General features: G+C 39.3%; 1 protein-coding gene across 1 annotated transcript; it reads right to left on the bottom strand.

Moving 5' to 3' along the window:
* Window positions 1-396: 396 nt before the first annotated feature.
* On the bottom strand, window positions 397-9388 carry MRPS33 (mitochondrial ribosomal protein S33). The gene is made up of 3 exons (XM_061198106.1): window positions 9342-9388; window positions 4779-5020; window positions 397-1006 (listed from the first exon to the last, which is right to left on the bottom strand). The coding sequence occupies exons 2-3, from the start codon at window positions 4991-4993 to the stop codon at window positions 901-903; spliced, it is 321 nt and encodes a 106-aa protein (XP_061054089.1). The 5' UTR covers window positions 4994-5020; window positions 9342-9388; the 3' UTR covers window positions 397-900.
* Between the last annotated feature and the right edge of the window lie 5794 nt (window positions 9389-15182).

Consider the following 15182-nt stretch of genomic DNA (forward strand, 5'->3'; position numbering starts at 1 on the left):
TTTGAACGGGACAATTTCTTCTTACCTTAGGGCTTTGCAAACGGTGTTCTCTGTGCCTCAAACGCTTTTCCACCATTTTTCTTCTGCCTAACTCTAATTTATTCTTCAGAGCCCCGCTTAAATATCATCTCTTCAGGGACGCCTTCTTTAAAATACCTAATGAGGTTTGGGCCTCTTGCTATCTTTGTGGATCGATCCATCGATCCATCCACACTCTCACAAATGTCTGGTTTGGATTTTTCCTTTGTAGCATGTAATACAATTGTATTTATGTAATTATGTAATATTAGGCTCTCCCTCAGGACTGAAAGTTCCATGAGGTAGGGACTGTTTGTTGCAAACCATTATATTACCCGGGCTCTGGTAGCCTGTATACAGCAGGTACCCAGTACTCTCTTAACAGATGCAGCCTTTTATCCCACAAATTTATCTTAACAGATATTCTCAAAGGAGTAGGTGGAGAGGCACATAAAGTTTGTGAGCTTGGTGGTGGAGACAGTGGCTGAACAGCCAGAGAGATGAAAGAGCTTAGGGCTGGCTAAGTGGGGAAGCAAGAAGGGAGTAATGAGGGTGTTCATTTAATGAGTTTCCCCTCCACTCTGCCAACATCCCATCCCCTCCCAAACAAGTCATTCAATAGTAATCATGCACTCATTTCTTTGGGGAATAAGGTAAACCTCAGATTACAGAACCAAGGTAAACAATGTTGCAGAATTAAAATGTGTTCAAGAAACCAGTCACAATTCAACTGCATTAAACTTCAGCACGGAGATGACTGTATTCCTCTGAATAATCTTCAACTTAGGAAGCTTATACTCCTCCAATATGTGGAGGGACAATAAATACACTTCCTCCTGCTCTCGGTTGCTGAGGGAGAAGTCCTCTCCTGATGGACCAACACTATTTCCTTTTTGCTGCTCTTTTCCCTTCTCCTTTCCTTGGTTTCCCCTTCCCACGAAGCTTCTTCAGACGCAGTTGCTCATCCTTAAAGTCCTGATGCTCATCTCTGAAAAGAGAAAGAAAAAAAAATTAGCCAGTATTTTTATCAGACTGGAAAAGTACACCAATCTAGAACGTTCTCTTAGGTGGTTCTGGTTATCAAGCTTTGACTTCTACAGGGCGCGCGCTCAGCGTGGTGAACAGAAAGGACAGGGAACCCCCAACATACAGATGGGCTGTGTTCCCAAAGTTCATTTCTAGGTCAGTTTTCCCTCACAGAAACAATGTTACCAACAGCTTAATTACCAAGCCCGCCCATGTAAACCTAGGTAACCAGGATACAACACTAATAATTGCCCCAAATTTCCCTGTAACACTAAGACTAAACACTGAAGGGGGCAGAAAGTGGCTATAAGCTTCAACAGCTACACGAGACCCCGAGAGGCCCAGGAATTAGCACCTACTACAAAGGGGAAAGGTCTGGAGGAAGCTGCCCTGATGGCAGTGGATGATTCACACAAAAAGGCTGCCGGGGAAAGTCTCAGGCAGAAGGAAGCCGGATCAACAGACAGATCCTCCAGGGGTCAAGGCAGCCAGGACTGTCTGTACATATGAATGAAGACTGCCTGTACTGTATAAAAATATCTGCATTCTAAGATCAAATACGGTCAGTATTCTTGGAGGACTGGCTCTAGGACCCCCCCACCCAGATACCAAAATCCACTGATGCTCAAGTCCCTTATATAAAACAGCATAGTATTTGCGTATTCTACACACATCCTCCTGAATATTTTAAATCATCTCTGCATTACTTATAACACCTAATACAATGTAAATGCTATATAAATAGTTGCCAGGTGCATGGCAAATTCAAGTTTTGCTTTTTGGAACTTTCTGGAATTTTTTGTTTTTAGTATTTTTGATCCGTGGTCGGTTGAATCTGCAGATATGCAACCTGCGGATATGGAGGGCCTCAAACAGTATAGTGTTTAAATATGTAAGCTGTGCAACCCATTTGACCCTGGGTTCAAATCACAGCTCCACCATTCAGTAGCTGAGTGACCTTGGATAAGGAATCTTCCCTCCCTGCCCCTTGGTCTCCTCACCTGTAAAAGTGTGGATAATGGCGTACCAATTAAATGTAAGAGAGGGGTTTGCTGGGCCCAATTTTTAACTCCCTAGGCTGTTTTACTTTATTTTTTATTTTTTTATTTTGGCCGTGCCATGTGGTCTGTGGGATCTTAGTTCCCCAACCGCATCGAACCCGGGCCCTTAGCAGTGAAAGCTCAGAGTCTTAACCACTACACTGCCAGGGAATTCCCCCTAGGCTGTTTTAAAATAGATCAGTTTTATAGGGTATGATGTTTCATTCCATGAACATGATAGATACAACAGACCTCTTAGGGATCAGCTATGATTGCCCCCCAAATAAGTCATTCTCAAAAACATAGCCAGAGTAATTCTTCTGAAATATATGTCAGATCGTGTCATTCCTCTGTTTACAACCTGGCAAACCGCTCCCCGTTTTACTCAGCCCCCTTCACAATCCACCTCCTGCCCCACTGTTCTCCCCTCAGCCTGTGCAGCCCCTGGAACAGACGAGGAACATTCCAACCCAAGGCCTTTGCTCTGCTCTTGTCTCTGCCTTGCAAGCTCTTCCCTGGGTCCCACCTGGCTCACTCACCACCCTCGAGTCTCTGCCTAAGCCTCATCTTCTCAATGCGGCTAACCCTGACTGTCCTGTTTAATACTGTGACCTGTCCTCTCCCCGCCCACTGAGTGCCCGGTCAGCACTCTTGATCCTGCTCAGCAGGCTCTACTGTTTTTCTTCCCTGTAGCACATTCAACTTTGTAACACACCACATAATTTACTTATTTAATGTGTTTCCCCCTCCTCCTTCCCTCCCCCAGCAACCTTTCCTGACAACCTCCTCCAGAGAGCAAGCGACAAAGGCAGGGGTCTTTGTCTCTGTTGATGAACCAGCCCAAGCACCTGCTTGACTGAATGAGTCACTGTTTTTGAGAACCTGCTTCCCTCCCTGTTTTGTAGGTCTTTGAGTAAGATTTTCTTTATTGAAGACTGTCTAGTTTCATCCTGCCTGACTTCCCAGGAGGCCTTGTGTTAGAGGCACCATTTACCATAACTAGTGGCTAAATATGAAAATAATTGTGCTTTTCCATGGATAACTAAATGCTAAGTATTTTTTCTCTGTCCCCAAAGATAGTCAAGGCTTTATTTTTCAAACAAATGGAGAGTAGCAGCAAACAAGTAAATTAAAATAAATGAATGTATTTAATTTGGTTATGGGTTATGATTTTCTACTCAGGACATCTGCCTTCCAATATTTTATTTGGGGTAAGAATAAAATTAATTTTTATTTTTTGAGCCGAGACTAATGGCAAGGGAGATAATCCCAAAAGCAATTCCAGAAATTCAAAATACGTCATGGACTATCATCTCTAGTTATATATTAACTAAGAAAATCTATTCTATTTTGTTCATTGCTGCTCCCCTTGTGCCCATCTTAAGTGCCTGTACATGGAAGGTACTTAAAAAAAAATCTGTTGGATAAACGAATGTACCAATCTTTAGTTATCTGGAATGAACTATTAATTTTATTATATTAGCGCAAACAGTCCCAAATTAATTTTTGTATTGTTGCCCTAAGACAAGTCCAATTAAAACTTGTTAAATTGAAAAAAAAAAGTAGGCATTTTAACTTTATACAATTATGTACTGTTTAAATTCTTTTATTTTATTTATTTATTTTTTTTTAAATATTTATTTATTTATTTATTTTATTTATGGCTGTGTTGGGTCTTCGTTTCCGTGCGAGGGCCTTCTCTAGTTGTGGCAAGCGGGGGCCACTCTTCATCGCGGTGCGCGGGCCTCTCATTATCGCGGCCTCTCTTGTTGCGGAGCACAGGCTCCAGACGCGCAGGCTCAGTAATTGTGGCTCACGGGCCCAGCTGCTCCGCGGCATGTGGGATCTTCCCAGACCAGGGCTCGAACCCGTGTCCCCTGCATTGGCAGGCAGATTCTCAACCACTGCGCCACCAGGGAAGCCCTAAATTCTTTTATAATGAGCATGTATTTGTTTGGTAACTAAGACATTTTTTTAAAGAAAATGGTCACATGGGTATTTGATCTTTTTTCTTTCTAGAGCAGTATATCATCTTAAGCATCCACTTCTGACACATACACAAACATACAAATGCATGGTGGAAAGAGCCTGCTACTCTAACTATTACATATTATTATCCTATTATAATATTGATTACATATTACTCTTAAAGGTAAACTACAGCTTATTTAGACCAAATTAGTATACCAAAAAGGGTGCCAACTAAAAATGTCCAAAGAGGGTGAAAGGAAATAAGAAATCCTACAAAACTGCCATCAGGAAAGGAAGGAGGCTCCCCCTCACCAGTTAGGAAGCAGATCAGCCACAGGGCAGGGACTCTTTTCATCTGACCAACAAGAATCTGCTCAGTGTTTGGACCAGTTTTCCTCTGCATCCATTGAGTGCTCTTAGATTAATGACTAATTTAACATCTCACTATAGCTCAGTATCTAGTCAATGCTAGTCACATTTTAGACAATTAAATTATGTCTTCCAATAAGTGCATGTTTCCTTTTTTTTTTTATTTTTTAAAGTATACTCATTATGGATATTTTGAAAGCTTTCCCCTCCCACAACTGTACCTTTTGAACTACCTGGGCACTATTATAAGAGCCACAAAACTATAAAGATAGAAAGGCTAATTTTTTCCTTTTCTGATCTACTCAACAAATTTCTTATAGGTTACTCTTCGTGTGTGTTTTTTTTTGTCATTACCTGTAGAGTCCAAGAAAACGTAGTATCCCCATGAGTGCAAAATAAGTGTTGTGATTAGGATACCAGTCATAAGTCTCCTTCCTCTTGGCCAAAGGCTGCTCACTGAACAGCTTCACCACCTTCACGGATTTGGAATCAGTGGGCCTGGCAACTTCACCAAACAGCCGGGCGCTCAGACGACTCATGCGCAAGGCATATTCTGAAAGTGAAGACATTTCTTGCGCAGCAAGGAGCAAGAGTCCCTATAGAAAATGAGAAGAAAGATAAAGAGGTTAGTGCAAGAAATTCCCAGATTACCTAAGGAACATTTTACAAAGTGAAAACACAGCAAGCCACACATGAATCAGTTCACATCTTTGGCAGGACGTGCCTCGGCGTTGAGAAATATCCACAGTCCAAGTGGCTATTTCCTTTGCATGTTTTACATTTTTCGCATCTTTTACATTTGGTGTTCACACACTATTACTCCCCAGCTGTACTGCCTCTTTTACAATGAACGATTTTATGACTCAGTAGGTTATTTACTGAGAGTCAGCTTACCTATTTGTAGGCTAGATGAGGACAGGGAAACAAGTTATCCTACCACAGCATTGTTATTATACCTTCAGAAAACACCTACCTCAGCAATCTGCATAATAAATATGCTGACTGCTTGCCACCTAAAGGTTTAACCATGGTGGAGAAATAATTATGCTGTTGTCTTTATTATCAGCCCTTTGAACACTGTTCTCCTCAAGGGCTCCAGATGGCTCTGAGAACAGCTAATGAGTTATGAGGTCATTTAGCCTCCAGGTTGCTGGATTGAATTCTGCCTAGAGACTGAGAGCCAGCTGGGAAAAACAAAGATAGTAGTCTTATAGGAATTAACTCAGCAGCTCAAAAGATTCATTTTATTCCTGAACAAAAGGCACTTATGAATTGTGATGTTACTTGCCTTATCTTCCATTTTATATATTCTGCTTTAATGAAAATTAGTTAAATTCTTATTAGCTGAAAACAGTAACTTTTTCTTCGGAGGCACAGAATGTTGAAATAGTATAAGAATGATTTCTGTAATATGCAGAAATTATAGGTACTATATATCGCAGATTATATAGGTGATACATAAAAATCAAGAACGGTCACAGGTACTATAGCCAATATTTTATAATAACTGTAAATGGAGTATTACCTTTAAAAATTGTGAATCACTATATGGTACACTTGTAACATATAATATTGTACACCAACTATACTTCAATTTAAAAAAAAGCATTTGAGAGTTCCTTATCTGAAAAAAAACAAAAAAACAAAGAATGTTGCTGGTGGAATAACCCTCATTCCATTCTAGTTCAAATGTAAGGGTACCTGTTGGCAGAATATGCTAATTTACATGAAATTTTTATAGTGAGATGAGAGTTTTCGCTGACTAAGACAGTATCCTGGGGGACAGTTCAGCTGGGATGAAAAGGAGTTGATCTCCAAATAGAAAAAAGGCATAAACCTATCTTGAAAAACCAATAGAAGAAATATATTAAAAAACCCTCCTAAACAGGAATGCTGCCAAGTAAATTTCAAAACTGCTCTGGCAATTTAAATATCCAGTATTTAAAGAATTTTTCATGTCCATTCCAAGATCCATTGAAAGAGCAGAGGATGACCTCAAACCAATTTCAGAATGTCAGTCTCAAACCATTTACCTTCTGAACACCAACCGAGCAATCTTGGGCCAATAGTGCCACCTGAAGGCCAGCAATGGGAGAACTGTCCAAGGTCTCTCCCCGCTTCCCCTCCAACCTGGGATCTGTGCAAGCCTTACTCCTTCCTTTTCCTTTCAGCACTCAGTTCTAGGATTCCTTTCTCTCCCAACTCTTGCTCCATTATGTGGATGGGGATGGATTGGGGTTGTTAGAGGTTTATAATTTCATCAATGAGAAAAAAAGTCATTAACAGTTAACGTATAAAGAGAAAACAGTCAGTGCTATAAACCTCTAAAGGCCTTGCAAATTACCATAAGTTGCCTTCAGAAGCTACAAAAAGTTTCTTTGCATGCATTATCTTTTGTCTTCCTTCCACCTTTAAGGTTATCTTTTTTCCAAACATCAGACAAAAAAACTTAAAAACAAAAGGTTTCTTAATCAACTTTTCTTTGTTTTGCTTAATTACCATTATGGCATCAGAACAGATTTCTGTTGCCATTGCACAATATTTCCACAATCAGTTATTTGTAAGGTGGTCTAGGAACTATCAATTTGCTACAAAATTTTCACAAAAATATGTTCTGAACCCCAAATCATTTTATTTTTAAATGAAGAGGCAGCATGGAATCCTGAGGCCTAGGTTTGAGTACTGGCTCTGCCACTTATCAACTGGGTTATTTTGAACAATTACCTATCCTCTCTAAATATGAGTTTCCTTTTCCGAAAACAAAGCTTGAAGGACTATGTGAGAAATAAGACAGTGGCACTGAATCAATGGTAAACTAAAACAAGAAAAAAGAAAAAACCTAAACATGCTTGGTGTTCATACGTTCTATACAGACACATTTGTTTATTCCTTGTCCTCATTTAATCACGCAAAAAAGCATGTGCATACTCCATGTAGTTGAACCTGCACCTCCCTGGAATGGTATCCTCACTTATAGACACTGACAGCCAGAGAAACATAGACGAGGGGACCAGCAGCTTGGTAACCTGACAGGTAATAAGGAGGGAGGAACTCACTAGGACAGTGGTCATGGAAGCCTTCACAGGATGCTAAGTTATCTCCATGCCCACCATGGAATGTAGCAAAGTACTGGGACACATAGCTCATAAATAATAAGGTCTCATTAGAATCCAATGGAAATGGTCATATCACAAAATCCAAGTCCTAAAACTTTTATGATGGAGAAAGAGAATAAGCCTCTCCAAACCTGAATCCTTTACTAGAAACAAAGAAACACTTGCTAAATAGAAGCAAACTGAAAATGGCTATGACAATTACCAATTACTGCTTTGTAGTCTCTTACAGAGCACAGACCTGTATGTTTCTGATGAAGTATGGCATAGGAGCTTGGTAAACCTTTCTGTTACACAGACTAAAACAGCGCACAAGTTCTGCTGTCCATAAATATTGGTCCTGAGACTGGCAAACTGCCACTCTATTAGCTTTAAATTTTTTTAAATATTGGAAGGCCTTATCTAGGATTTTTCAGGATCCTGGTATGCCCCTTTACAGAAACTTTCAACTTTATCTTAAAAAAACCATGATGACTGTGTGAAAGACATTAAGGTAAAAGGCAAAAAAATTAGATTTTTATTCACATGAAGCTATTCTAAGGGGTAGAGAATAGTCACTTAAAATATCAAATTTTCTTTAAATGTGAAAAGAAAGAAAAAGAAAACAGTATCATGAAGAAAAATTACCTGGACTTGAAAATGCTAAGCAAAAACAAATTACTGAAATGTGCCGGAGCAAAACATGTTAAGCCCATAGGAGAAAATATCCGTCTCTTTACTTTAGCATAAAAGGGTAAGTTTCTCTGATCTTTCTGATAGGTCTGATGCATTTAAAAGGTCAGGTTTATACAGTAACTAGCTTTGGATTAGGTTTGCCTTTTTTCTTTGAAAAGTGCAGATGATGTGCAGGAGTTCTTAACCTGGGTAACGCTCAGTGTGGTGAATCCCCGGGGGGAACTTTAAAAGTGAATGCTGAAATGTGTGTGTGTGTGTGTAAATTCTGCTGGGGAGGGAGGTTTCTCAAAAACCACGGGTTAGTGGAGAGCGCCAGCTCTGGAGTAGAAAAGCTGGTTGGAATCTTGCCTCTGCACTTTAATGGACATATCGTGTTTGCAGTAGTATGTATTCTTTGCCTTCGTTTTCTCATCTACTACAGGACAGTTGTACTATCTCACTGCATTGTGAGGCTGACGTGCAAAACTCATGGCCCAGGGCCTGCCCTAATAGTCATAGTTACCAGGCCTCAAGGAACTCACACAATGTGCACACGTGTTTCACAAAAAAACAATCTAGACACTGCTTTTTTTTTTAAAGCCCAGTACCGATTATTTTACTGGGTCGCAGAGACACGAACGGCTCTGAATGGATGTCAAGCTTTACTCAGTTCAACAAGCACATCCCCAACCTCCTCCAACTGCCTGGATCACGCCTGCCTGTGATGGAAGCAACAGTGTCAACTCAACCGACGTTTGAATCGGTAGGGCATTTCGCTAATATTTTTCTTAAATATCATTCAATCATACTTTTCTGAAGCTGGTAACAAAACTAATCTGCATCCCCAGCCCCACAAAGCTAAGGCCAACTGATGAGCAGAGAAACTGAGCCTTGAATGCTGCCTAAACAGGAAGAGAGTAACTGCGCCGGAGAGGAAACTAGGCTAGCGTCCTTCGTTTGGTACATCTCCCAGGTTATGCAGGAAAAGGCCAAGTTGTCTGGGGGAGACCTGTGAAACCTCCGAGCTGCTTAATGAAATTGACTCTTCCTATTCCTGGCGACTCTACAAGGTTGGAGACCTCCGCCGGGTCTCTGCAGCCATTGCCCATAACTCACTACAAGCCCCCCTAACAGTCACCTACAGACTTACCTACTCGCGAGCCTCCTCTGCCGCGCGCCCCTTTCCCGGAAGGCCCGCCCCCCAGTTCCAGCCGGAGACTTCCGCGGAGAGCAGTAGAGAAACGGCAGTTTGGCGGCTAGGGTGGAGTCTTAGTGAGAGACCCGGAACTCCTAACGTCTGACCTGGCGCCTGCGCAGTGAGACGAGCGCCTCCAAGTGAGCGGAGGACTGACGGAACGCAGGTTCAGGGGCGAGAGGTCTGCTTTCATGAACGTCCTGCAGGGTTCGCTAACTCTATTTTGTTGGAAATGGCTATAGTGCTGACCCCCGACCCCCAAACTCTGAAGCAATGTTTATGTGTGTGCCATGTGGTGGAGAATGAAATGCATTTTTTTTTTTTCTTTTCCTCCTTCCACTTTCTTTCTGTGTGATTTCTTTCTCTTTTCATTCCAGCTCAGGCCTTGACGTGCTCCAAGCGCATTGCTTGACTTTAGGGGCTGAACAGCCTTCTGACCCATCAGGGGTGCCAATCCCCTCCCTCCCACCGATCTACTCATCTCTAACAGTCAATTAGTATCGCTTCCCGGAGGCCATTCTCGATACCCCTTTGCTGGATTAGGGGAACTATTTGGAGCGCTCTGTGTTTCTCTATCCGACTGGCCTGGAAGCTTCTTCAGGGAGTAGGGATGGGATATTTATCTGACTCCTCAGTAATCTAGACCCCGCTTGACAGTAGAAACACTGTATTTTACTCCATAAGAGATCTGCTCTCAAGCAAGCCATATAGGCATTGGCTGAAGCATTTGTTGAACATTTAATAGTTCAGCTGAGAACACTTCTTATTTTCTGAGCATTATTCAAGGCCTGTCATAATTACTCTAAAATGTACCCCGAGCTATATTCCTAGACGGTATTCTATTGACACCCTCTTCCTTCCTATAGAATTTTGTTTTATTAACTTAGGTTTTGATATCTTATCAATATATGCTATAGAATTTGTTTTTATCAAGTTAAGTTTTGACATGTTATCAACCTATGATATAATTAGTAGCCTTGTTAACTTGGGTCTGGCTTAAGAAGTTGACACAGGGTGTAATGAGTATAGCATGCATAGCTCAGTCCAAAAGAAATATCCTGGGTAGGAATTTCACCTTGTCTTGGCTTGTTTTTATCTAATAACCACTGAATCACATAAACAAGGAGGCTTCCTTTGAATACTGGCTGTTAGAAAGTTTAAAGCCAAATTTGCTGTGGACTCATGGCAGGAACTATTATATGTATATTTGCATAAACAAATATAAACCTCGTTGTTGGCTCTGTTTTGCATATATATCTTTGGTTTTTCCCTTGTCACCTATTTATTATTTTTGTTATCAGGATGTTTTGTGAATCTCTGTAAGCTACCATAACTCTTTCTTAAAATATAGCAAGGCATAGAGAGTTACAGATGGCTGTGTACTATGGGGCACTTTGCACCTGTCTCTTATTAAGTCAATTTCATAGGGCTCATACTAGTTTTGGAGCCTGCTGTAACAAAATACCACAAACTTGGTGGCTTAAAACATCAGAACTTTGTTGTCTCACAGTTCTGGAGGCCGGAAGTCCAAAATCAGTATCAATGGGCCAAAATCAAGGTGTTGGCAAGGCCACACTCCTTCCAGAGGCTCTGGGGTAGAATAATTTCTTTGACTCTTCCAGCTTCTGGTGGTTGCTGGCATTCACTGACTTATGGCCACATTATTCCAATCTTCAAGGCCAGAATCTTCAAATATCTCTCTCCCTCCTCTTTACATCACCTTCTCCTCGATGTGTATCAGATCTCCTACTGCCTTCCTCTTATAGGGTTATGTGTAATTGCATTTAGGGCCCACAGGATAATCCCGGATAATCTCCCCATCTCAAGACTCTTAATTTATTCATATCTGCCAGGGCCCTTTTCCCATATATAGTGGGATTTACAAGTTCCAGGGATTAGGACTGATAACCCTGGGGGACATATTCCTGTCTACCACAGAGTTGGAAACAGCAAGTCTATGATATTGGCCTATAAAAACTGTTACTGACCAATGGGGAAGTTTAAATATTACGGTGGGCAAACTAATGTAACAGAATAAAATTTAACCTCCTGTGGATATTAACTTCCAGACCTTGGCTTACCCACTTGTACCTCCAAGCTAAAGCTTCCTTAAGGACACTTGTTATAGTCAGAGATTGCCTTATATATTTCTATTTTCTATAGCCCAGTGTTTTAAAATTGTGGGTTATGAATCATTAGTTGGTTGTGAAATCAATTTAGTGGGTCGTGAACAGCATTAAAAGACATTAGAATAGGAAGTATCAGAGTGCATCACATGTAGTGAGGGTAATTATTGTTTCATGAAGCAATATGTATATGTGTATTGGATCATGATGTAAAATATACTGCTCACTCTAGGTTGTGGTAAAATGGAAAGCCTCTGCTGTAAGCAAATTCATTCTTCATCATACTCAGTGGCAAATGTTTCTTGCTAATTGAGCAGGAATTAAAGCTCACATCAATTCAAGTTCTTATTGTGTGGAATAGTCCACGGGGCAGGTGGATACCTACTCCTTGAAGTAAATTAATTTATAGAGCCCTTATACTCTTTCCTAGTGTTGTGTAAGTTCTTCTTTCCTTCTGCATTTACAATAGTTCTTTTCTAACTTTACAAAAGAAAGATATATCCCTCACCTAGGGTGTAAAACCCTCTAGGATGACAAACAAAGGGACAATTCAACATGTTTTGGGAGAAGCTTCCTTTAATGATTAATCAAGGCATTGTAAACCCTTCTTAGGCTTCCTGTCTTTTCCCATCTGACATATATCCCAGGTAAGGGTGAAGTAAGGCTGTTAGAAATATGGTAATTGGATATTTGTTGTGACTTTCTGAAATCAGATATACTGTGTGAGTGTGAATGGTGGGAGTGATAGTAATTTTCATCACATCTCTTTTAATCATCACATCTCTTTTATCCTCTGTGGTTAAGAAGTGCATTATTATTGAAGGAGAGTCTGGTGAGAGCAAAGCAAAACCAGCATTGAAGAAAATATTGAACCCTAAATTTTTTCACATATTTAAACATAAGCAATTTTTTTCAGCTATTCTCAACACTTATCTGTAAGATGTGTCATTATCTGGAAAGAAAAGTGACTTTAAACGGCTGAAGGAGTGGAGGTTAGTGACGTTGATTCTTTTAAATATAAAATGGATTATTTTAAGAGACCTTCATATTTTTTCCCATTACACAGAATAATCTGCAAAAAAAGTCATAGGTAATTTTATTTTAGATTTGGTATGTGTTGTTCAATAAAATTTAAAACGTATTTTAAAAATCACAGATCACCAAATAGTTCCCATTCCCTTCCTTTTCAGGCATAAGGTTGGAGTTCATTTCATGGCAATCGTGGAATTGGGTAAGGCCATAGGACTATTTCTGGCCAGTGAGTTATGAACAGAAGTATTGCCTTTACCCATATGAAACCTCTAGAGCTCTCCTTTCCCTCTGGTACAGGGGATCATTGCTCTGTCAGCCTGGGCCCTTGAGTGATTGTGAGGAGCAGATCTGTTCTGCCAGCCACAGTGTGCATGTAGCTTAGGTTAGAAAGAAGCCTTTGTTGTTTTGAGTCATACCATTTTGTTGTTTGTTACTGCAGCATGACCTAGCCTATCCTGTCTAATATACTTATTTTATCAAATTCTGTCATGAAGTATATAAATACTCCCATCCTGACCTCATTTTATCTTTTAACATGTTTGATACTTTGTGCTTCTTATTAACAAAAAATAAAATTATGTGTTAGCTGCTGGACTGATCTATTTTTAGCAGCATATACTTTTATTCTTCATTAAATATATGGGAAAAGTTTTTATTACTACTTCAAAAAAAAAAAACTGGTTAGAGCTGTTACAGAATTTTTTTTTTTTTTTTTTTTTTTAAATTTTTTTTTTTATTTTGTGGCTACGTTGGGTCTTCGTTGCTGCACGCGGGCTTTCTCTAGTTGTGGCGAGCGGGGGCTACTCTTTGTTGCGGTGTGCGGGCTTCCCATTGTGGTGGCTTCTCTTGTTGCGGAGCACGGGCTCCAGGCACGCGGGCTTCAGTAGTTGTGGCGCACGGGCTCACTTGCTCCGCGGCATGTGGGATCCTCCCGGACCAGGGCTCGAACCCATGTCCCCTGCATTGGCAGGCGGACTCCCAACCACCGCGCCACCAGGGAAGCCCCCAGAATTTTTATACGTGATTTTTATTTAGTTATTCCTGAAAGCTGAAAACCAAATTTCAGTATACACATGGACATACTTATTAAAGGAATACTGTGCTTTTAAAAAATCATATTCTAATTCATAAATAATATTTATTGATTATGTTTTACTTTTATGAATTAAGTGATGACAGAACCCATATAGATTTATTCCTGGTTTTATGACATTATAAAAATGTATAAACTAATTCTATTAGTTCTTACATCATTTTAATCTTGATTGGTTTTAATAATTGAGCTTAGGAGATACATTTTGTGATCTATTTCTCAGTTTTTAGAAAATTTACATCAAATTCATATACTAACACATTTATTTGAATTGAAAATTGTCACACTTTTTCTCAAAGTGAATTTTATTTAGGTGATTGGTTTGACTGTGAGGATTGACTTTACTAATTAGATTACGTGGTCAATAGCACATTTTCTGCATATTGAATAAGTTTTATCTGCAGTTCCAAGGTACAGCAAAAATATATAAAACACATGATGAAATGAAAGTATTTTATAAAAAATATTTTACGTTAAATTAATACTGTTTCCATTTTGCTAATCCTTTAAGGGTTATTTCAGGTAAGGCAAGATGCTTCTAAATGAGAACAAAACAAATATGGATTTGGTAAATCTTCATATTGCTTTTTTGGTTTATTTCCCAGACATTGTGAAAGTGAATGGCTATGATGGCTGCGTAATAAATTCTTTTCCTTTTATCTCAGATTTTAGATTCTCTTTTGGAGTAAAACAGCCTCTACACTGTTTACAAGTTATTTTGAGTTGCAAAAATTCTTTCTATGTTTTTCCTTATATTAGCATCTGTAGTAGAAACCTTAGCCACAGACAGTAACTGCTCCAGGTCAATATATTCTTTTAAAAGTCAGATTGAAAACAATTCTTTGTTTTCAGAAATTTTAAAGGAGGAACTAGTGAAGTTGTCAGTGGATAGATAATTACAGATAATTTTTATGATAGTTTTCTATGTAATTTTTGGCATCTAACTTGGAATGAGTTTAAAGAATTGGGTGATATTGCTATACCTAGCTTTTTCCATTCCCATATACTTACTCATGTGAACAAAGTTTCTCAGTGCTTAGGTCAATACAAGTGAAAATAGGGATAGAACTGATGCTGTCTCATTCAAGCAATAAGTAATAGTCATACATGGATACATTAGGTAAATGGGGAAAACTTATGTCAAGAGATGTGTTAAATTTTTTGTTGTTTATAAGCATTCACCAAAATTCATGATATATTTAGTTTGTTTTGCTCACTTGTGTACCAAAAAATTGAAGTTTAAAAAAATTAAAATTCAATCTACAAATATTTTGTTGCAGAGAAATATGATAGATGATCAAGAAGTAAATGTCTTTTAAGCATAAAAACATATTAGGATATGGTGAAATTTCATGAGGTGAGTAGAATGTTAAGTTGAAGGAGAAAAAGAAATGGTATAAACTTTTCGACTTCTAAAGAAGGCCTTATTCATGTATTTTAAAAACAAATGATGATGGATATGAAATTACTATTCCTTTGGACATTGAAAAGATGATGTAATGGTTTTATTTTAAAATTTCAATGTTCATGATACACTTTGCCACT

This window comes from Eubalaena glacialis, chromosome 8 (genome assembly GCF_028564815.1).
Source record: "Eubalaena glacialis isolate mEubGla1 chromosome 8, mEubGla1.1.hap2.+ XY, whole genome shotgun sequence".
In the NCBI taxonomy this organism is placed as follows: Eukaryota; Metazoa; Chordata; class Mammalia; order Artiodactyla; family Balaenidae; genus Eubalaena; species Eubalaena glacialis.